The following is a 22982-nucleotide window of genomic DNA, read 5'->3' on the forward strand; positions in this document are numbered from 1 at the left end:
CTAGGTATTGTCACTCATCCCCTCCACCCAACTTTCAAGGCAGATGCTACCTATGAGAGTCCCCATATCCTAAATAAAAATTTCCATCATTCATCCTAGAAACACTGAGAAGTGGTAGATTAAGCACCAAACTTGGAGACTCACAAAACCTAAATCTGAATTCTTTTTCAGCTATTGATAAAACATTGAACATCTTCAAGTTTGCACTACTCAAATATAAAATCAGGAAATACCAGCCACTTTACAGGGTTATCATGTGGCTAAAGTATGATAATACATATGAAAGTACTTATTATGAGGTTGGTATACAATAGATGCTCAACAAATGATTATTATTTATTTGTATTATATTCAGAGGATCACAAAAGTCAACTCCCTTATTCCACTCACTTTCAAACTTTAGAAAACATTTCACTTTTTCCCCAAATTAAAGTTGACTTGGAGCCCCAATATAACAACCAAACAAAGTTTTCCCTCCTCTGATTAAAGTTGGATCCTACCACATTAACTCTTCACCCACCCAGAAACCTTGCAACACTCTGAAAAGCCTACCATTCCAGGAAACATAGGGGAAAAAACTTTCTCCTTCATGATGCAAGACATCCCATTCCATGTTCTGCAGCGTTGGGCCTAAAGCTTAGTGTGTGTCTGTCTCTCTCTCTCTCTCTCTCTCTCTCTCTGCCTCTCTTACTCTCTCTGTGTCTTTCAGAAAAACTCAGAGCTTTGCATTCTGCTGCAACATAAATGCATTGATAATGACCCTGTCACAAAACCAGATCGGTTTTCATCTGTCTGTTCAGGAGGTTCTAGAAATACTTCTGACTGAGAGGCTCTTTGAATAATTTACTCATCTGAGATCATTTAAATAATCTAGTCACTCATTTTCATAATTGATGGCAATGGCAAACTATCCAGGGTGCAGCTTTTGTCTTACATTTATACCATTTATACCATCTGTCAGTTTATTCATTCCCCCATCTTCCCCAGATAGCTTCCGAATCAAACTGGGTCTGTGAGTTGGGGATGAAGGCTCCATGTGGCACAATGGTTGACTCTGGGCTCTCTTGCAATATTGCTCGGGCTCAAATTCTACCTTCACCACTCAATGACCTTGCACAAGACACTCAATGCATGCAGCTTCCAATTCATCTCTTAAAAACATGTGTTCCAGTTTACTAATGCTGCCATTATGCAAAATACCAGAAATGGACTAGCTTTTTTAAAAAGAGGATTTATTATGTTACAAAGTCACAGTCCTAAGGCCATAAAGTGTCCAAACTAAGGCATCAACAAAAAGATACCTTCACTGAAGAACAGGTGATGGCGTCCAGAACACCTCTGTCAGCTGGGAAGGCACGTGGCTGGCATCTGCTGGTCCTTTTCTCCCAGATTGTGTTTCAAAATGGCTTTCTCCAAAATGTCTCTGGGCATCTGTCTTAGCTTCTCTCAGCTCTCTGCTTGGTTCTCCAGGGCAAACTCTGGGCTTCATCTCAGCTTAGCGTCTCCAAACGTCCTTCTGTCTGTATCTCCAAAAGCATCTCCAAGCATCAGCAAGCATCTGGGTCTGTGTTGGCTCTTAGCTTCTTTCTTAAATACTCCAGTGAACGCATCAAGACCCACCCTAAATGGGCGGGGCCACACCTCCATGGAAATGATCTAATCGGAGGCTCCACCCTAATCAGCAGACTAAAAAGTCTGCCCCCACAAGATTGCATTAAATAATATGGCTTTTCTGGGGGACATAATATATCCAAACCAGCACAATGTGGGACTAGAAATAATTATAATTAAAAGCTAGCATTTATTGAGCATCTGCTATGTGCCAGGCAGTGTTCTAAGAAGTTGATAGCATTGCCTTGTTTAATTTTCCCAACAACCCTAAGAGCTAGGTACTAATATTATCTTCCTTTTAGATGTGAAAGAGTGCAGAGAATATTCTGATAACAAAGGAGTTAGGTATTGAAAGCACAACTCGCAGTGTCTGGCACCTAATAGTAGCTCAACTAATAACAACCACTGCCACACGATCATCACATCAAGCAACATTACCATCATTACCATATCATCAATCACCTTTATTACTAATATCCCCATCCATGCATGTTCCCATGGAGATATCTTTTCTATGACTTGCCTTTTTTTTTTAGCTTCTGAAACCTAGAAAACATTTAGCAGAATGTTGGCTTCCTAATTGCTGTTCAATTGCTGCTCTTTTTGGAGTTGGATCGATGTGTTATGAATTCAGAAATTAAAAATAAAAAGAAATAAGAACGTGTGTGAGACAGAAACACACACACCTGTGTGCACACAAGTACATCGAGGAGAGGGCATCACTCTTTCCAGTTGGATGTCTTAATTTTCTAAAGACCTACTATACTTTCCCTACTGTGATTTAATGTATTGCACTGTGTAGATATTTCAAATAGTCACTGTGCATGACTCTAGGGAAGTCAGATGGCAATTTTAAATCTTTTGTAATGGCTTAGCCTTCCCTTCCTATGGCTCACATCATTTGAGAAACTGGATCATTATATAAGGAAACAAATTAAACTTCACACAGAATCTACTAAGGTTGGTGATGTCACCAGGCCCGTTTTACCAAAGGGCACTTGACTTCAGATAGGGATTTGGGAGATGAAGGAAAGAAGGAGCAAGAGAAAAAGGGAAGGGAGATGGACAGTGTTATCTAAAGACCTCACAAATTTCTTCTGGAAATACCTACTCCAGAATTAACCACAGACCCATACCTAAAAATTTAAAAATCTAAAATTTGTTTCCTCTCTGTTATGCATCTCTCAGTGAACCTATTCCAGCCAATGTCATGTGCTTTCAGTCCCATTTCTGGAATTTCTCCAAGATCCCACTGCCACTGTTCTCATCCACACTTGCAACCCCTCTAACTGGAACCAATTAATTAGTCCCTTAAAAATTTTCCCAAAGATCCATCCCAATCACCATCTTAACTTTAAAGAAGCAGTATGATGCATGTTTAAGAAGGCAGGCTATTGGATTCACATCCTGGCTTTGTAACATATTAGCTCTGTGACCATGGCCAAGTTACTTAACGTCTCTGGGTCGTCAGTATCTGTATCAGAGTGCTGATATGAGAAATAGATGAGTTTACATAGTCCATGCTTAGCTCCCTGCATAGCACATGGTAAATGCTAAAAAAAGTTTGCTATTAATAGTAATTTTAGGTGGATCTCTTATCCCAAGTTCTTCCAGGGTGCCCAGAAGATTCCTGAATCTCATCCATAGTTCCATACTTTCCCTCAAACCATATGCATTAGTTTTCTACTGTTGTGTAGCAAATCACTACCCATTTAGCAGCTTACAACAACACACATTTATGGTCTCACAGTTCTGTAGGTCAGAAGTACAGGAGGGCTCGACTGGGTTCTCTGCTCAGGTTCTCTCAAGGCTGAAGTCAAGGTGTCAGTGGGGTTGGGCTATTATCTGCATGATCTTGTAAAGAATCCAATTCCAAACTCATTCAGGTTGCAGATGGAATTGTGTTCCCTGGGGTTGCTGGCCATCAGTGAGGGCTTATCTCAGCTCCTAGAAACCATCCATATTCCTCACCATGTGGACCCCTCCATCTTCAAAGCCAGCAACAGTCCACCAAATCCTTCTCCTGCTTTAAATCTCTGTAACTTCCTCTTCTGCTAGCAGGCACAGACAATTTTCTGCTTTCAAAGGGCTCATGTGATTAGAATATACTCACCTGGAAAATCTCCATTTTGATGAACTCAAAGTCAACTGACAAATCCGTTTTGCCATATATGATGACATAACTGAGGGGGGGGTGATATCTCATCATATTCAGAGGTCCCGCCAACGAGGATGGAGGCCATCCAGAGTCATTCTTAGAATTCTGCCTTCCAAACTATGTAGGTTTCAAATACATTGAGCATTTTGCTCTTCCCCAAATGCACCATGAGGACTCTTGCCTCTGGACTTTGGTCTGTGCTGTTCCCTCTGCATGGAATGTCCTTCCAACACATTTTCAGAAGTCCAAATCTTCCTTATTCTCTGAGACCTTATTCAAATGAGAAGTCCTCTGTGCGGGAGCACTTGATCCTTCTGCCTGCATATAACATATATCTCTTCTCTAAATATCAGCACTTCTTTTGAGGCACACCTCACAATGTCTTAGATTTCTGAGCATCTCCTAGTGCCCTAGTTAGACTCTTAAGTTTCTTGAAGTTCATTTCCACATCTTATCTCTTTTGCAACCCTCAATAACGACTTGCATATAGTAGGTGCTCAAGAAAATGTGTCTGTCTGAATAAATGTGTGAATAAATGAGTTATACACCCAAAATTCAGTCATCTATGTTTACGGAGACAGATTGAACTGAAAAAATTAAATCAATTAAAAATTCAACATTTGCTGAAGATATAATAGATAACATGCACTGAACTACATCCACAGAAAACATCTTATTTGGTCGTTACTGTCTCATTTGCCAGATCTGGTTCTATATGCAACCAGATTCCAATTTCCTTATTTTGCCCTTTCCCACCCAGTTCTCTTAAGCACTGCTAGTAAGCAGTGTTATTCCAAAGGAAGAGAAATTCACAAAGACTGACAAAAAAAGGAGTCTTGATAACTAAGATGACCTGGATGAAATCATTTTTTTAAGAGTTGCAATGAGAAAGTCTGTGCCCTGAAGAAGTTGTTCTCCATCTTTAACAGGCATGAAAATCTCTGGGGGGTGGGGGTGGGGGCTTATGAAAAATGCAGATTCAGAACTAGAAATGATTATTTGGTAAGTGTGAGTTGGGACTAAGACCTTTATTCTCCCAAGGCAATTAAGGAACCACATCTGTAAAATGACCACACTGAAAGACAGCACTCATTTTGGGGAAGTTCATGAGAAAGAATATTTCCATTCATTCTCACATTCATTCTACAAATATTTACAGAACCTCTACTATTTAGCACCTGAGATATAAAGGTAAGAGAAAATACAAAATCCTGAAAACGAACACATGGTATGCTCTCAGTGCTAGCTGTAGCCAGAATTCATGGTTTTCTCAGTGGGTTCCTGCTGCCTTTCTAAGCATTACCGTGTCTTCTCAATCACAATTTTCCTCTAAGATTTCTTTTGCGTCATCTCCATTGGAATACGTGTGTACAGAAGCCAAGTACAATGTTTGCACAAATACTTCACCTCTTTGGCAAGATGAACATTTTCACAGACTACTAATGTGACACACACACATGCTTGCACACACATACATGTGCTAGAAACTCCTGCACATTCTCATGAGGCCTTGAGACCCACTGGGCTATTCTAGGTTAGGCGTGGTGGAAGCAGTGGAATGTGGTGGAATAGGGAAGGGAGGTTAAAATATGATGATCTGGAAGGGACGGAGCTACAGAATTCTACAACTACAAGTCACACATAACAATTGCACTCTGCGTCCGCCATTGTTAGTGAAAGTCTCACTATATGTGATAATTATTGACATGCAACAGTCAGAAACATCATGCTCCAGAGCAATGTTAGCTTTCCTAAGATCCCCTTTATAAGATCTGTACTGGGATTTCTTTACATGACATATATATTATGCACAAACACAAAGGGCAGGGTGTGCTCCCTACCTTAAGGAGTCAAATTGGAAGATGGGACTGCTATAAACCAAAAAAGACAGGACCTGTGCGATGTGATCAATACTCATATCCCAATTTCCAATTAGCTGGGTTTGGGGGGACCCTGCTGCACCCAGTGGGAAAAGGGAGGAGGAGGCCATTCTAAGGGAGGAGGAGGAACTCTTGTGATTTCTTCTTTGAACTATCCCTCCCCTTACCCCCCTACCCACGCCCCACCCCTTTGCTCATTCAGTTTGGCAAGGATCCTAGGAACCCAGTCTTCGGGGTCAGGCAGACCCACTCACGAGCTGGGCACCTTAAGGAGGTCACAAGCCCCCTACTTTAGATGAGCTGCTGAGATGAACACGTGAGAACACGGAAGTAAAATTCTCAGCATAGTTTTTGGTACAGAGTAGCTCTTAGTAAACGGCAGCTGAAATAATCACTACTAACTGATCGCATGGGTGAGCTTTTATGCTCTACACACAGAGCCTTGTGACAGAGCAGAAGAAACAAAGTCCAAAGGAATTGTCCTTCCCCTGAGGCGCTCATACTCTTAATGAAGGTGAGTATGCAAATGCACAACACAATGCAAACCATTAAAGCTCTTAGGAGTTGGTGGACAGGTCCATGGAAATGAAGTGGGGAGGACCCAACCCTTCCCAGGTTATCCAGGTATAGAATCAATGGAAAGGGTGTCCTTAGAATAAAAGGGAAAGTGTTCAAAGGGACAGGAACCTCAGGGATTAGAGTGTGCGTTGGTGACCACTGCAGATGAGCTTTTGAGGGATAGTGAGAGAAGAGTGAAACCCAGCTCTCTGGGCTGAAGCACAGGAGAACAAAGGTTTTCAGGGAGGAGGATCGTGTGCTTGGCTTTGGACAAGATGAGGTTGGGTGTCTGTGGGTCATCGACCTGTGGGGTGTTCAGCAGGCAAGTCTGGAGATCACAAGGACAGTGTGGGCTGGAGGGAGGGAGCTGGGGCTCTCACTATGTGGCAGGCAAGTGCCACCAAAGGCACAAAGGAGAACACAAAGGATGGTGAGAACGAAGAGCCAGAGCTGAGGGGAATGGGATGGTTCCTTCAGGAAGTCATAACAGCAGGTGACCTTCATGTCTTCTGGGGTGTCACTATCATCTTTACCTGGCTCTGAGGAATAACATGATGGTTTTACTTTAATATTTATGTCCTTTAAAATCTTTCTTTAAATTTATCTTTCTAAATATATATCCCTTTTAAAGCTAATATGTATATGTTTATGTAAATGTTTGCATATATTTACACATATATTTCCATGTTAAAATTAAAGTATCCCTAAAATGGTAAATGGAATCATTCTGAAAGCATTTTTTTCAGGTAGTTAATAATAAAATGATTCAGCCTACAAAATTCCTGTTTATCACTCAAGGCCCAACTCAAATGTCCCCACCCCCATGAAGCCTTCCCCAACTGACCAGGTAAGTAGCCAGTGGAGCATCTGTCATGCATTAGGGTTGGCTTAATTATGAGCTAATTAGAAGGATGGTGTCCTATTCCCCTGTGCAGCAGGTCTGGTCTGACGGAATGCTGGCCACCATGTTGGCCCACAACAGCATGGGTTGTTCTTGCCTGGTTTGCCAATCGGCTTGGATCCCAAGCATCTCTGAGAAGCCTGGGATTCACCAGACTCCAGAGCAGAGAAAAAAGGATAGACAAAGAGCATGGATACTCTGATTCACAAGAGAAAGATGGTTCAGCACTGTGTTCTGTGTCTTTGGCACATGGGCACAAATCACAGCATTGGAATAATCCATGCCAGCCATACACAAAGGCCCAGCAGAAAGCAGAAGCCCCTCTGAGGGCTTGTCATGTTTCCCAAGACACCCTCATTAGAAGCTGCTGCCTCCAATGATGGCACTGGGTGACATCAGAGATGAAAAGACATCTCCTCTGTGTCCCAGAATAATGGCTCCCTCCTCAGCAGGCCTTCCCCTTTGCTGACCTGCTGTACCAGTGTGTGTGATGCTGGGGGGCAGCTTTAAGGAAAACAGGACTGGTATTTACCTGCTCCACTGGCTTCCTCTTTCTTTGAGACAGAAGCACAAGGAGTTATTTCTGAAGCGTTGCATCCCCCGAGTGCCAAGAGAATAGACCGACTACAGGAAGCATTTGTACATTCTAAGCTCAGCTCAGCAGCAATTCCCCAGACTGCCTTTTTGGGAAATTGCTGTATTTCAACAGGAATTTGAAGGAGGACATGCAAACTATTAAAAGGCATTTTTTTTTTTATCTGAAATGGAGATTATCAAGGGCAGCCTTCCTTTGTGCAGTTATCAACCACACCACAGTGGCTGCCATGTAAACTGGCTCCCTGGAAAATGTGCTAGATCCAAAGGCAGCATGGAATATTCACAGGTGTGAGCCAAAACTGACCCAACACTGCTTAAATCCAACCAAGGAGAAGGATTTTCCAGTTCTAAAAGTAGTGCTCAGACTGTGGACTTCAAAAGGTTGGAAAATAACCCCCAAACCCAACAACATAAGGTAGAAAGGCCCAAATTCTCCTCTTCATGTTAAGGACAAGAAATTACTAACTTGCATCTTGATTTTGCATTTGCAAGCTGTGATGGTTAGATTCATGTGTCAACTTGGCCAGGTGATGGTGCCCAGGTGTCTGGTCAAGCAAGTACTGGCCTAACTGTTACTGCAAGGACATTTGTGGCTGGTTAATAAACCAGAAGACTGGTTTGTTAAATCATCAGTCAATTGACTGCACCTGTTACTAATTACATCAATGAAGGGGCGTGTCTTTCACAATGAGAATTCAATCAGCCGGATTTAATGCAATCAGTTGAAGACTTATAAGGGAAAAGAGAGAGAGCTGTTACTTCTTCAGCTAGCCAACGTCTCCTGGGAAGTTTGTCAAGCACCTTCACTGGAGTTGCCAGTTCGCTGCCTGCCCTATGGAATTTGAACTTGTGCATCCCCACAGTTGAGATTTTGCAATATCTTCTGCTGGTTCTGTTTCCCTAGAGAACCCTAACTAATACATAAGCAGAATGAAGCATCAGTACTTCAAGGATGGATAAAAGAAGATAAGGATTCAGGATAGCATTAGAGGCAAAAGAGAGCCTTAGAGGCACATTCACAGTTCCCGGTGCATAAAGGAACCGAGAACATCCATGGAGTTGTGTGCTGTGTAGTACGTCTGGTGTCACAAAATACGTCAGAGAGAACTGGGACAGGTAACAGATAATTAGAAGTGGATGCTTTCCTCAAGCATCACGGAAGGATGCAGAAGCCCCTGGCCTCTACCTCCTCCCACCCACACACTCAGAATCTAAGTTCCTTGAGTACAGAAACTATCTTTGTCTCTTATGTTCACTGGTAAATCCTAAGAATCAAGAATATAATCGTGTCTGGTACATAGACAGTACTGAATAAATATTTGTTGGACAAAGGAATAAATGAAGTTGTCTGTCCCAGTGGCTACTGTTATTATAATTGGTGTTCATGTGTGGAGGTTAAATATGAAGGTTCAATGAAAACTGGTGGTTATTTGTGCTGCGTATCCAATTTGAAGGGTTTCCAACATTTTTTGTTTTAATTGAGGTATACTTACATGCAACAAAATGAACAAATCTTGTGAAAGTTTGATGGATTTTGACAAAGTAACTCATGTCACCAAACCTGATCAAGAGAGGGAACACGGCCATCATCCTAGAAAGTTCCCTGGTGCTCCTTGCTCACCATTTGCCCTTCCCCACAGAAACAACCATTATTCTGATATCTAACCACACAGATATTAATATTGCTTCTAATTGAGCTTCATATAAATGGAATCATGCAGTATATAATCTTTTGTGTCTGACTTCTTTTGTTCAACAGAATGTTTTTGAAATCCATTCACACTGTTTTGTGTATTACAAGTTCATCCCTTTTTATTGATGAATAAATGTTAGGATTTTATGAATATACATGAATTTATTTATTCACTTCCTTGGTGATAGACATTTGAGCTGTTTCTGGTGTTTTTCTACTATGAAAAAAGTTGGAATGATCATTCTTGTACAAGTATTATTTTGAGGGGTACATGTTTACATTTCTTTGGGGTATATATTGAGGAGTGGAACCAATGGTTCATAATGCTTGTGTATGTTTAACTTTATAAGAAACTGTCAAACAGGTTTGCACAGTGGCTGTAATTTTACATTTCCACCAGCAACATGTAAGAGATTCAGTCACTCTGCATTCTCATCAAAGCTTGGTATTGTCAGTCTTTTACTTTTTAATCATTCAGTTTTGGGGAAGTGGTGTCTCATTGTGGTTTTAATTTACCTGTCCCCAATGATCAATGATGTGCTTATTGGCCATTTGCATAATATCTTTTATGAACTTTTAATTGCCCAATTTAATTGTGTTGTTTGCCTTTTTATTATTAATGTATAGAAATTCTTCACATATTTTTTATACGAGTCCTTTGTATTTATACGTACTGTCAATATTTTCTCCCAATTTGTGTTCTGCCTTCTTCTTTTTCCTAACAGTGTCATTACATGAATACAAGTTTTTAATTTTTATGGAGTCCAGTTCATCATTTTCACTGTATGAATAATACTTTTGGCATTATGTTTAAGAAATCATAAGCATATGATTATGTGGCTCTCCCAGATCACAAAAACATTCTCCTATATTTTATTCTAGAGACTTTATAGTTTTAGCTTTTATATTTAGGTCTACAATTTATTTCAAGTTATTTTTTTGTGTGTATAATGTGAGCTATGGGTCAAGATTTATTGTTTCCATTTGAATATTTATTCCATTTGAATATTTGAAACAGAACCATTTATTAAAAAGACTTCTTTCTCTTATTGTCATAATCACTTGTCAAAAATAATTTAAACTACATTTGTGGATCTATTTTGATTATTTCATTATTAAGTAAGATATTAGCTATAGGGTTTTCATAGATGCCTTTTAACAAATTGTGGAATCATCCTTCTTTATAATGAATGGATATCAGATCTTATCAAATGCTTTTCTGCATCTATTGAGATGATCATAAAATTTTTCTCCTTTATTCTGTTAATATGGTAAATTACATTGATTTGTTTTTTGAATGTTAAACCAACCTGTATACCTAGGATAAACCTCACTTAAGCATGATATATTATCTTTTTCATATATTGCTGGATTATAATTACTAGTATATGAAAAGGTTTGTGTAGACTGGCATTACTTCTTTAAATGTTTGACAGAATTTACAGTGAAGACATCTGGGCCAGAAGTTTTTGTTTGGTTTGTTTCAAGCAATCTACCCATTTTATCTACCTCATATAATTTGCATAAAGTTTTCATAATATTCTCTTTTATCATTTTATGTTTTGTAGGATCCGAAATATTTGTGGTGATATCCCCTCTTGCAACATTAGTATTAATTATTTGTGTCCTCCCTCTTTTGTCGTCATCATTCCTGCTGGGAATTATCAATTTTATCAATCTTTTTAAAAAATAGCTTTTGGCTTTGTTGATTTTCTCTTTTGTGTTCTTCTTTATAAATTTTTGCGATTATATTATTTCCCTCCCTCCACTTAATTTGATTTACTTTACTCTTCTCTTTCTAGCTTCTGAATTTAGAAGCTTAAAATACTGACTTTACCCCTTTCTTGTGTTTTTTTTTTTAATTTTAAGTATTTAAGGCTATGAATTTTCCTCTTAGCACCTCTTAAACTTTATCCCTCAAATTTTAATATTTAATAATCATTCCATTTCAAATTATTTTCTGATTTCTTCTGTGGCCCATAGGCTATTTAGAAGTGTGCTGCATAATTTCCAAACATTTGAGGATTTTCTTGATATCTGTTTGTTACTGACTTCTAATTTAATGGTGGTATGATTTTTTTTTAAATGCATTCTCCATTATTTTCAGTCTTTAAAACATATTAAGACTTGTTTTATGGACCAGAATATGTTCTACTTTGGTGAATTTTACATGTGCACTTGAAAGAATTTTGATGCCGTTGGAAGTAATGTGCAAAAATTTCCAAAGCTTCCCCTTCACCATTCCCTTCTAGGAATCTGTCATTGTCTCACTGAAAGTAAGTGGTTCTGTCAGCATGGTACAGTTGATTCTTGTCATTCGTGGTAAGTATACTCTATACAGTCACTGCAAACACTGAATCAGCAATTGCTAAACTGTGGCTCCTAGGGGAAATAGAGGGTTAGGTTCCTGCGAGCCTCTGGTAGCAGCATTTTCATCACTGATCAATACATAACTTTGTTTTATGTGTGCTTCTGTTTAAAGACACTTATTCAATATCTATCATTCATTCATTAACACTGAACTCACAGCCAATAACACTATAACATGTTAGCTTATCTAACACATATTTTCCCCACAAGTCACATCACATCCGTCCAACACTTAGGAACACTAGTCAGCACCTCAACACTACTTTGGGGGTCATTCTAAACAGTAAAATCACCAACAAAAAAGCACAAACATGTGGAAAATGTGGCAGTAAGCAATCCAAGAAAAGGAAATTCTCTTGAAGTATGAGAGCTGAAACAAGAAGGCAGAACATCGCTTTGCTCAACCCCAGCCATGAATGCATACGTTAGATGACTCAAATTTTTCACTGCTCTGTACAGGTTCTGCAATGACCACAAAAGCACCACAAGTATTGATTTGGGTGTTACAAATAAATTTTAGCAAGTAGGCAAATCCACAAATATAGAGTCTGCGAATGATGAGGTTTGACTGTATTTTCTCTTGATCCCAGTTAATTATATTATGGGTCCCACACCACATCCTGCCCTCCTTCCCAGCCCCCAAAGGTCTCCCTGTCTCCATTTGATGTGCAAAGTGAAGACAGAGCTCAAAGTGAAGTAGGTTAGAAGCCATGCACTGCTTGTCAAAGAAGACGTGATAATAACATCAGATCCCTTTTCAGCCTCTTTCACTCTGCATGTAATATGCATCTCTGTGGAGACTAATTTGAGAGCTGAATTATGGGGGAGGAGGATATTTGCTGGGACGTGTGTTGTCATTGTATACACGGGGTCATTTGTAAAGTCCTCATGAAGTGTCTCTTCTCTGAGTCGGGTGGGGCCTATGCGGCATGTGAAATGATTTTACACTGATACTTTTATTTTTTAGTCATTAACATATGTGTCCCAGAACATACGTTTCACAAGGAATATAGCCTGCCTCTCCAACCTGTGATTTACAGAGTGATACATTTAGGTTTGAGAATTAATTTATTAAAATTAACAGATGAAGTAAATGATAATGCAACATGAGTACTGTACACAAATATGAAGTCCAGGCAAACTGATGTGGTCATTGCTACACATTCAACATCCACTGCAGCAGTGACACGAACAAAACTCTCACCATCTTTAAGTTATTCCAAGCCCTTCAAGGACTGGGTTTCCTACTGGGACTTGAAAACCCTATATAGAGAACAACAAGCGATTACCACAGTTCACCCGAGGAAGGCATTCCAGTTGTACCTTACAGTATTTTTTTTTCAGCCCTGTTCGAGAAAAGGTCTGTAGCTGGCTGTGGGGTGGGACCAGGAGCAGCTCTACAATTAACATTTTTAGAAAGGGAAAAACGTGAGCCCCTTTAATGGCCATGCCTTCATCCCTCCCCTGCTTTCAGCACACAGAAGGATGCTCACCTTCTCCCACTCGCGGTCCTTGTTCAACACTATCACCACCAGCCTGGGGTGCGCCTGATAGCCTTCCTCAGTGAAGGACAGGTCCTTGCCATCCCAGGTCACATTGACCATAAATCTAGAGGGAGGAAGAGAGAAAGACAAATGTTTAGGAGAGAATTAAAGAGGCACTGCATGAACGAGTGGATGGTGCCATCGGTTTACTACTGAGAAAGCATAAATTTAAAATGCCATCACTCACCACACGCAGCTGCTATCAATGAAAGAACCTCTACCCCAGCAGGTGCTGCCAACTGACCCCTGCATTCTTTTCCACGCATGAGTACTCATCCCCAGAACCCCCAATCCTATACAGGATCTAGTAAATGACTGTGATTGGCACATGGAATGGAGACTTTTTATCCTGCCAGATCCAGAAAGTGTTGTTCAAATGGTCTTTTGAACCATAGAATATGCCTGAAAGCATATTCTATTTAGTTTTAACAAGATTCCCCAAAGGAAGCTTCTCGCTTGTAAACCACACAGTACACAACTCAAAAGAAATGATATCTCATCCATTCATTATTCATTCAACTAATATTTACTGAACAGTTACTAAATAGCAGGTTGGGGATAAATAAGGAAACAGATGTGATCCCAGCCTTCATGAAGCATATAGTCTAACAGCAAGGTGGGCGTCACCTGGTCAATCACATAACCGTGACAAGTGCTGCCAGCGACAGGCAGGTGAGCTATGAGAAAGTGAAGCAGGAGCCAGGCCAGGCTTCTGCTGGAAGTGCAGCTGGACCTGAAAGACGAAGCAGCATTAACCATGTAAGAAAAATAGGTAAGCGAGTTCCAGGCCAAGGGGGTGCATGTGCAAAGGCCCTGTGGTGGGAGAGGAAATGGCACACCTGAGGGACCGGGCGCAGCTCAGTAGGGCCGAAGCAGAGAGGGGAGAGGAAGTGGTTTGCAGGTGAACCTGGAAGACGGATGGGGACAGGCAGTGCAGTGTTTGGCAGGCCATGCTATTTTGTCCTTGCCTTGAAACAATGACACTGAAGGGTTTTAACCAGGAGGTGACACAATCAGATTTCTGTTTGATAATATCACTTGAAGGCTAATATACAGAGAATGGGTGGAGGGGACCAGTGTGGATACAGAGGGGTCAGTTACAGCTCATGGAATCCAGGTGAGAGATGATGGTGGCATTGACCCCAGTTGAGACCACAGAGGAGGAGGAAGGGTGAGGGGTGGGAGGAGGGAGGAAAAAGAGAAGAGAGGGGAGATGAGGAGCAGCAGAAAACTGCCAAGCCGAGAGGTATTTGGCAGGTGGTCAGTGATGGACTAGGGGCAAGGGAGTGTGAGCTTCCAAAGACGGCCTCTTGGAGGGGCTCTGCCTCGTGTGACCCCCGTGCCGTCCACGTCCGGCCTGGGATCTTCACTGAAGGTGACAGCCCGACCCCTCTTCAAAACCACCTCGCCCATGCTCAGGCTGGAGGCAGACAGGGACCAAGGCAGAGCACATCCCCCAGGGTCTGGGTGGGAGGGTCCCCATCTCCTGGCAGCCGGGGACACATGGGATGGCTGTTAAAGCCTTCCAGGAAAACATGGTGGAGGCCACGTAAAAGAGGCTGCATGAGTAGAGTCTGGTGGACTGAAGCATTCAAAACCTTTCCCAGAAAGACACGGTACCTCGAAGTTATGAAGTTTTCTTACTTTATATTCCTTGAACACCAGGAACAACTGAAGTAAAAAATTAATGATGATGAGGAGGCTACAAAAAATTCCAAGGAGAGAGACTGAACTACAGACCACACATCCACCCCTGGCCGACAGAGGGTGGAAGGTCTGACTGCGGGGGCTGCGGTGGGGCCCAGGCTCCAGGGACAAGGTGAAGAGATTAGGAAAAAGGGAAAAGAACAGGCATTGTGCGTCCATTCGACAGACAAGTTGGATCATTAAAAATCATGTTTTTGAAGAAAAGTCAATTATGATATGGGAAAAATGCTTTTTAATGTTGAACAAGCAGAAAAGAGAATAAAAATAGGGCTTGTCTATGGAGGCAAGGATTACAGGTACTTTCTGTTTTGTTTTGGTGTATTGTTGTATTCTCCAAAACTTCTACAGTCAAATATGTTTCTTTAGCCCACAGAAAAATAAAGCATTGCCATTCTAGAGGAAGAAAAGAGTAACCCTATTCAGTCTGATGCACTGGGGGTATCTCTGATCACTTCCTAGTAAGATATTTGATTTATCCAACGAATATTAACTGAACATCTGTTATGTGCTAGCCCTTATGGGGCAGCCAATAGGTAACAGAATAAAAATCCCAGTCCCTGCCCAATCACTCCTGACATCTGACTGTTTAATGGCATAGACACAAAAACAATGACAGCCCCTAGAAAGTTGCTTGGCACTTGCTGGAGATGAAGTGCCAGAAACTGTCATGACCCAGAGGAAGGGCCCCTAACTCCCCTGAGGGATTTGGGGAGGACATCCTGAGGAATCTTGAAGGATGAGTAGGAGTTCACCAAATGAAGAGGACGGAGCAGGTGGGGAAAATACTTTGAGCGGAGGTTTCATCTTAAGTGAAGAACGGTCAGTGAAGGGAATGAGATGCAGGGGATCTAGGGGGCAGATTAGGGGGGCCAATGGGTAAGGAACGTGGAGTGGGATGAGGGAAGAAGGGGCCTGAAGCCAGATCAGAGGTGACCTTGTAGGACACATTAAAGAGCTGGACTGTGCTCAGAAGGCCACGGGGATCCATGAAAGATTTTAATTAAAGGAGTGATGTGCTCAGATTTGCTGCCAATAGAAGCAGAAATAAAAATGCTTCTTTGCTTATGAAGAGAACTTCAACATTTTCATTTAGGCTTAAAAACCAGTCATTATCCTGACAACTGAAGTGCTTTTTTCTGTTGTTTTCTTTCCTTTGATGCTTTCTGCCTGGTGTGTGATGAGCTAAATGGATGTAGTCCAGACTGACACATCTAAGGATGGTTCCATTCACATCCCATGAGTGAGACCCTTAAAGAGATATGGACTGGAGGGTTAGTGGAGACCTGAACTTTGGTCAAACTCCTCATTATCAATTAGCTTTCAAAGTAACTGTTTTTATTTTTCAAGCTGACTTCTTGATTTTGTTCCCCATGGTTATTTTCAGTCCTTATCACATTGTCTGGCACACTGCAGGAGCTCCGTTAACATCTGATGACTGAGTATGTCGACAAACCATCAGCAGAAGTGCAATCTATCCATCCATCCATCCGTCAATACATTCACCCATCCTCCATCCAACAGACATATTCTTGAATACCTATGTGCCAAGCCCTGGGATAAGCAAAAGTATACAGAACAACCAAATTCACTTTAGTTTTCATGGTTGGGGACAGAGACACATACAATTGCAATAAAGAATAGTAAGTGCAAAAATAGAGACGTGAAGTGATTGGGATAGAGTGGCCGATTCCATTGGGGACGGGGGCTTTAAATGGGAAAGAAAGTGGGAGACATGTGGGTGGTATTGGGGAGGAGGAGTAGAAGGGGGTCGGGAGAATGGCAGGGGGAAAGGGAGAAGCCACCCTGCCTGGAGGAAGCTGCCAAGTCACAGGCACAGAACCCAAAACACCACGCTGCATCCAGCAAGCCATCATCAGTCAGGGTGGTAGGGCTACAGGGTACATGTGGGGGAATATGTTGATGGACGAAGCTAGAGATAGAAGCAGGAGTCAGAAAAGGTAAGCTGTAACCAAGGAATTCAGACTTTATCTTGTATTTACTGGTGGTGGTGGGAGCGGGGAGCTTGAAGAGCAAGTTTGCAAGAGGCAGGGAGATAAGCCTATGAGGTTTTACAGTAATTGAGGCAAGAAATAGGGCGGAGAGAGTCCAGGGAAGAAGTTGGAGTAGAGTAAGAAGACGAATAGGAAAGCAACCTCTATGGAACTGTGATCTTGAACTTTCTGTATAAAAATGCAGACAGAGACCACCAGTGGCCCTTGCCTAGCCTTGTAGAAAATCTTTTACCAAACCACTCTGTACCTGCTGCCTGAAACATACAGGTCAGCCAGTTCTCTGAGATTCTGTGGTTGTAGCTCATGGGTTCATAAGCCAGGCTTCAATTATTTAATACTATCAGGCAAACTGACTTCAGATTGGATCTGCCCCCACATGTGGGTGAAAACTGAAAAATTAAATTATCGAAAGGTTTATAAATACCCAGTTAGTTATCTGTTTGGAAAAGGCAGACAAGAAAATGAATGATCTGGTTTTGACCCGGACGTTCGGCATCGGGGAGAGCCCTTCGCAGGGTTACATTATGTGACCCGAATGTCAAGGCCATCATTTTAATCAAGAAGCCACCATTTTCCGTTGAGCATTCAGACCTTCTTTTGATTTTGCCACTTAAATTTACTTAAATCTCTCATCTCTATGTCCTCTGCTCATTCCCTTTTTTATTCCCATTTTGTAGCGAAATCAGATGGAATTAGTTGAGTGATGATGTAGATGCAATCACTTTTCTTCAGATTATATGGAGCAACTATAAGGAAATTGCCCCGTTTTCCAGATTCTTCCTTGTTCCTTTAAGGTTCAATATTCTGGGGCAATGACCCTCTATATCCAATGTTAATACTGTATCTTTTTATCCTATTTCTCCCTCGGGAGAAAAAAACACAAAACACTTTAACGGGAATTTTTGCTGAACAGTAATTTCATCATGAAGTAGGCAGGGAGCAAGTACCTATTACCTTCAATTCCCCCATCCAATTTCTAGGAAGGGCGATCCAATTTTCCTTGGGCTTTCTTCCCATTTAAGCTTGCTCCAGAGCAAAAGTCTTTACCTACGGAAATACCATTATGTACCACATTGCTTGGTTCCCATCAATACCCGCTGAGCACTTGTATTAAGCAGGAAAATAGTATCACCATTTTGCTTATCTCTGGGAAATTGATTATAAGCTTTCACTGACCAAATAAAAGACCAGAAATTCTGGCTGCTGCTAAGCATCAAATTATATCTTCAATATTTCCATCAGGAGCAATAAATACAGGAAAGCATGCTGGCAAAATACAGAAGTGAGGGAAGGCTTTCCAATGCTTTGCAGAGCCCACATCTGCGTTCTTTTCATCTACTGGTGGCGGAGTACCAAGGAGTTGTTTTTTTATGATCGGTGGCATATACTCAAAACTAATCCAGAAAATCTGTAATATATGGGACATACATGCCTGCAAATTTCCTTTGGTGTCTGCAGTCTTGGGTGTATTAAGCTAAAGTCCAGGGAAATAAACATCTCCCTACTGCTGGCATTTTGTGCTCTACGAACTCTCGATTTATGCGATCCCAGAGAACAATGAAAAAGAAGGAGGCCATATCTCCTATATGATGACTGAAAAGAAATTGGGCCAGAGTTGTCGCATTTTCTCTTAGACCTACCTGCATTCTCTAATATGGCCATTGAGCACTTGAAATGTGGCTGGTCTGAATTGAGATGTGCTGTAAGTGTAAAATACACATTGGATTTTGAAGACTTGGTGTAAGAAAACAATGTGAAAGAGCCCATTAATAATTTTTATATTGATTTCGTGTTGAAATAATTTGGACATCTGGGGTTAAATAAAATACATTAATAAAATGAATTTCAACTGCTTCTTAGACTTTTTTAATGTATTACTAGAAAACGTGAAAGTACGTGTAGCTCGCACTGTATTTCTATTGTACAGCTGTTGTAGAAAATCCCTTTTTTTTTTTTAGCTAGTAGACAGCATGCACGTTGAAGGCAGGGAATTGGTCCATCTTGTTCAGCATTTTATTTCTAGTCCCTAGCAGAGTCCCTGGCAGTGAACTAAGGCTGAATAAATATATGCAGAATAAATAAAATAATAAATTTCTATTTCAATATTTTCAGGGTGCTTCGATGTCAAGGAAAGACACACAGGCTTTACAGTGAGACAGAGCTGGGATCAGAGGCTGGCCCTGCAATTCTCCAGCTGTGTGGCCATGGACAGTATCTTTAAAATCTTCTGAGCCTCCACCTCCTTCTTGTAAAAATGGACTCGGTTAAACCACATGGACTAGACATGTCAGTTTCATGTGATTTAATCTAACACATACACACCTAAGTTACAGGTTTGCTATCAGAATTAGCGATAAAGCACATAAAATGCCTAGCACAATGCCTTGTACTCACCTGCTGCCTAATAAATAGTAGCTAATATTGATTTAAATTTTCCACTTATTTTTCTTTATTTTTCACCCTGTCATATTTTCTAACACCCTACCCCAAATGCAACTTGGCCTTTTTAAGGCTATGCTTATCTTTGCCATTTAGCATACTCAATTCTAGGGGCCCTCTGTCCTTTTGTAAAAAAAATAATAATAACAATAACCATATATGGCCGTTTAAACTCCTTTAACCATTATTTAAAATGTCTCATTCTTCAGATTTCTTAATCTCTTTCTCCTTACAGTCATAAGTCTCCATTAACTTCCAAAATCTGATTATTTGAAATGCTCTCTAGACATATTTATTATTCACTATTTCCCTTTAGACTTTTATTCTCGTACCATTTCATAAATGCCACCATAATCCAGTTAGTGTTTCTCAATTCTCAGTTAAATATCCATCTGCTTTGCCATTTCCCAAGTTCCCTGGGCCATTTCCTGAATCACAGAATCCCTTAAATGTGTACTCAAATTGCCCTGCACATCAGTTTTTTCGTTTGTCTTTTAATTTATATGGTTTTGAGAACAGAGACACTATTTCCTTTAAACTCTTCTCAATTCTCGAGACAGTCTTTTTTTTTTTTTTAATTTTGCTGTTTCCAGTTTTTCACGTTGATTTGCAATCCCTTTGACTTTGATGTTGACCTTGAGTTCTCTCCTCTTCCATTAAACCCTTCCCTCATGGACAGGGGTCTTCCTCCTTCTTTAGCACCATCTCATTGTAGTTTTACTAGTTTTGAATTCTTAACTTATGCAGAATTCAATTCCTTTCCTTCCTGCGCTCGCACACACCCTCGCCCTGTCTCCTTTCAGCAAGATTCATGATAAATGCATGTCCCTCTTTGTGCTGGAACTCAATTTCAGATTCTCATTGATGGTTTCCTGAACAACTACCAAAGGCATGACAGTAGAGCTGAAACTTAAATGTCAGAACAGAAATGTAATAACTCAAACACACACGGACTTGCATATTCTAAGCCAGCATTATCCAAAATGGGCTCAGGAACTACAGCATAGAGAAAAAGAATTTAAAAACTGGGTTACCAAAAAGAAAAAAAAGAAGAAAAAGAGGGTAATATTATATACTCTTTCAACTCAAATTCTATTGTAGCCAATTAAAAGGAAGAGAAAAAAAAAAAACTAAGGTTAGCCATTGTGACTAAGCAATACTGAATTAAAAAAAAAAATTAGAACAGTAGAAAGTAAGTTCCCTAAAGGCAAGATCTTTGTCAGTTCTCATCACTGCTGATGAGAAGGCACCTAGAAGGATGTGTATCGCAGAATAGGAGCTTTAAAGTATTTGTTGAATGAAAGAATAAGTGAACGAGCAGATACAGGCTTCCAGGATCTTGTTAACGTTTAATTCCAGTGCAACAACTGCAGAAAAGTAGTTTCTCAAGGTCGTTGAGATTTGGAGTCAGAGAGTCTGCCTGGGTTAGAATCCACTTCTGCTGCTTTTTAATCTCAGGTATGTAACCTAAATTCTCTGAGCATTCACTCCTCTTCTGTAAAAAATGAGGTCATAATAGCCATTTTGCTGGGTGTTCCAGTTTGCTAGTGCTGCCTTATGCAAAATACCAGAAATGGATTGGTTTTTATAATGGGGGTTTATTCGGTTACAAAGTTACAGTTTTAAGGTCACAAAGTGTCCAAGGTAATGCATCAACAATCGGGTACCTTCACTGAAGGCTGGCCATCGGTGTCCAGAAAACCTCTGTTAGCTGGGAAGGCACGTGGCTGGTGTCCGCTTGCTTCCAGGTTGCGTTTCAAATGGCATCCTCCAAAATGTTGTTCTTGGGGTGTTTTGTCCTCTCTTAGCTGCAGCTCCTCTTCAAAACGTCACTCGCAGTTGCTCTGAGTGCCTTCTTTCTGTGATCCAATTAACACCCACCCTGAATGAACAGGGTAACATCTCCATGGAAATTATCCAATCAAACGTTCACTCACAGTTGACTGAGTTACATCTCCATGGAAACACTCAGTCAAAGGATTCCAATCTAATCAACACCAATACGTCTGCCCCCACAACACTGCATCAAAGAACATGGCGTTTTGAGGGACATAATACATCCAAACTGGCATGCTGGGTAATGATAGAGACTAAGTTAGCTGAAATTTAGTGAGATGACATATGTAAGGTGGCCTGCAGACTACCTGGCACATAATGGGTGTCCGATACATGAAAGGAGGGCAGTGGTGCTTGTCATGGTTTTAAATAATTATCTTTTCTCTTCCTCAAATTCTAGGTAAAAGGCTTTCTTTTAAGTGCTGGAGGATTAATTTGGCTGCTAGTTCCAGTCCCCCAAGGAACCAGCAATGCACCTTCTCCTAGCCCCCAACCCCAAAGAGAAAATGCTAATCCTATGGTTCAGCCCTGCAGGCCTCCCTGGGCCAGGCTTACTGGTGGACGGGGCCGCTATAGTGAGAGGGCAGGGACCCCAAGCACACATAAGCCAAGGGGGACTCTCTGGGGACAGGCCCTCATGTGCCTTCTTTGGCAATGCAATAACCTCTAGGTCTGAAACTTGGAGTAAGTAAATTAGGGAAATTTTTCTTTGTAAATACGACTACCACCCCAAGGCAGTATAACTGAATCAGCTGGCCAAAGACTTAAACCAGGGAGCAGGGCATAAAGGGCAGAGTCTAAGATGTATGTCCTGATCTTACTTTGCCAGGGGATACTGGAATCCCCTATGGTCATTAACAAAATTGTTTTTGGAATCCCATTCTCCTCTTCTTCCTTAGAAGTGGGGTCCTTTCAGGAACCCAAGGCAGGAGATCTGAAAATTATGAACAGTATTTTGTAACACTATCAAAATAGCACTGAACTATACTACCATTAACTTCGAATAACTATACCTTACCTAACTATTTGGAATTGGCTAGCACAGTAGTCTATGAAAACATCTCATGTAATAAGCATCTATTCGAAGAGAACAGAAGAAAAAAGGAGGTGACATGGCAAGCAGCTTCTCTCAGCTCACTTGGTGACTTGTGCCTATGTTACCAAACTATTTGAGAGCTCAAAGAGGCAGATGTGTGTGCATCTGCCCACCCCCATCACCCTCCCCCCCAAAATATAGAATGTGATGAGGCGGATCAACTGATACTCAATTCAAGGTACAACATTAGCTAAGAATTTCTGGATTTTGCCTGCACTGGAATGTAAGTGCCAGGAGAGCAGGGTTTTTGTCTGTTTTGTTCACTGCTTTGTCCCTCTTCCAGAACCTTGGACAGTGGCTGGCACAGAGAAGACACTCAAAACATATTTTTTGAATGAACAAAAAGTCTCAGTCCTCTGCCATAATTGTTCATAATTGTGCATCCTTTGACAATGAGGCCTGATTTATCTATGTGCCCAACCTGTGCTTGGCAGCTCACTGGGGATCTGATGAGAAACTCAGAGGCACAGGGGAGAGGTTGGGGGTGAGAAGCCAGTGGGACTCTAGGATTCCTCCTTGATTTATTCTTAAGATATTGTACCTCCTTATAAGACATTACTTGGGGAAAAAAACATATTCT

General features: G+C 41.0%; 1 protein-coding gene across 1 annotated transcript in view; it reads right to left on the reverse strand.

Annotated features, from left to right (window-relative positions):
- GRIN2A (glutamate ionotropic receptor NMDA type subunit 2A) overlaps positions 1-22982 on the reverse strand; it is a 409629-nt gene that overhangs the window by 100860 nt on the left and 285787 nt on the right. Inside the window, exon 3 of the mRNA XM_037815205.1 lies at positions 13262-13376. Coding sequence (XP_037671133.1) covers positions 13262-13376 — 115 coding nt within the window. The remainder of the gene's footprint in view (positions 1-13261; positions 13377-22982) is intronic.

The sequence above is a fragment of the Choloepus didactylus genome, chromosome 21, assembly GCF_015220235.1.
Source record: "Choloepus didactylus isolate mChoDid1 chromosome 21, mChoDid1.pri, whole genome shotgun sequence".
NCBI lineage: Eukaryota > Metazoa > Chordata > Mammalia > Pilosa > Megalonychidae > Choloepus > Choloepus didactylus.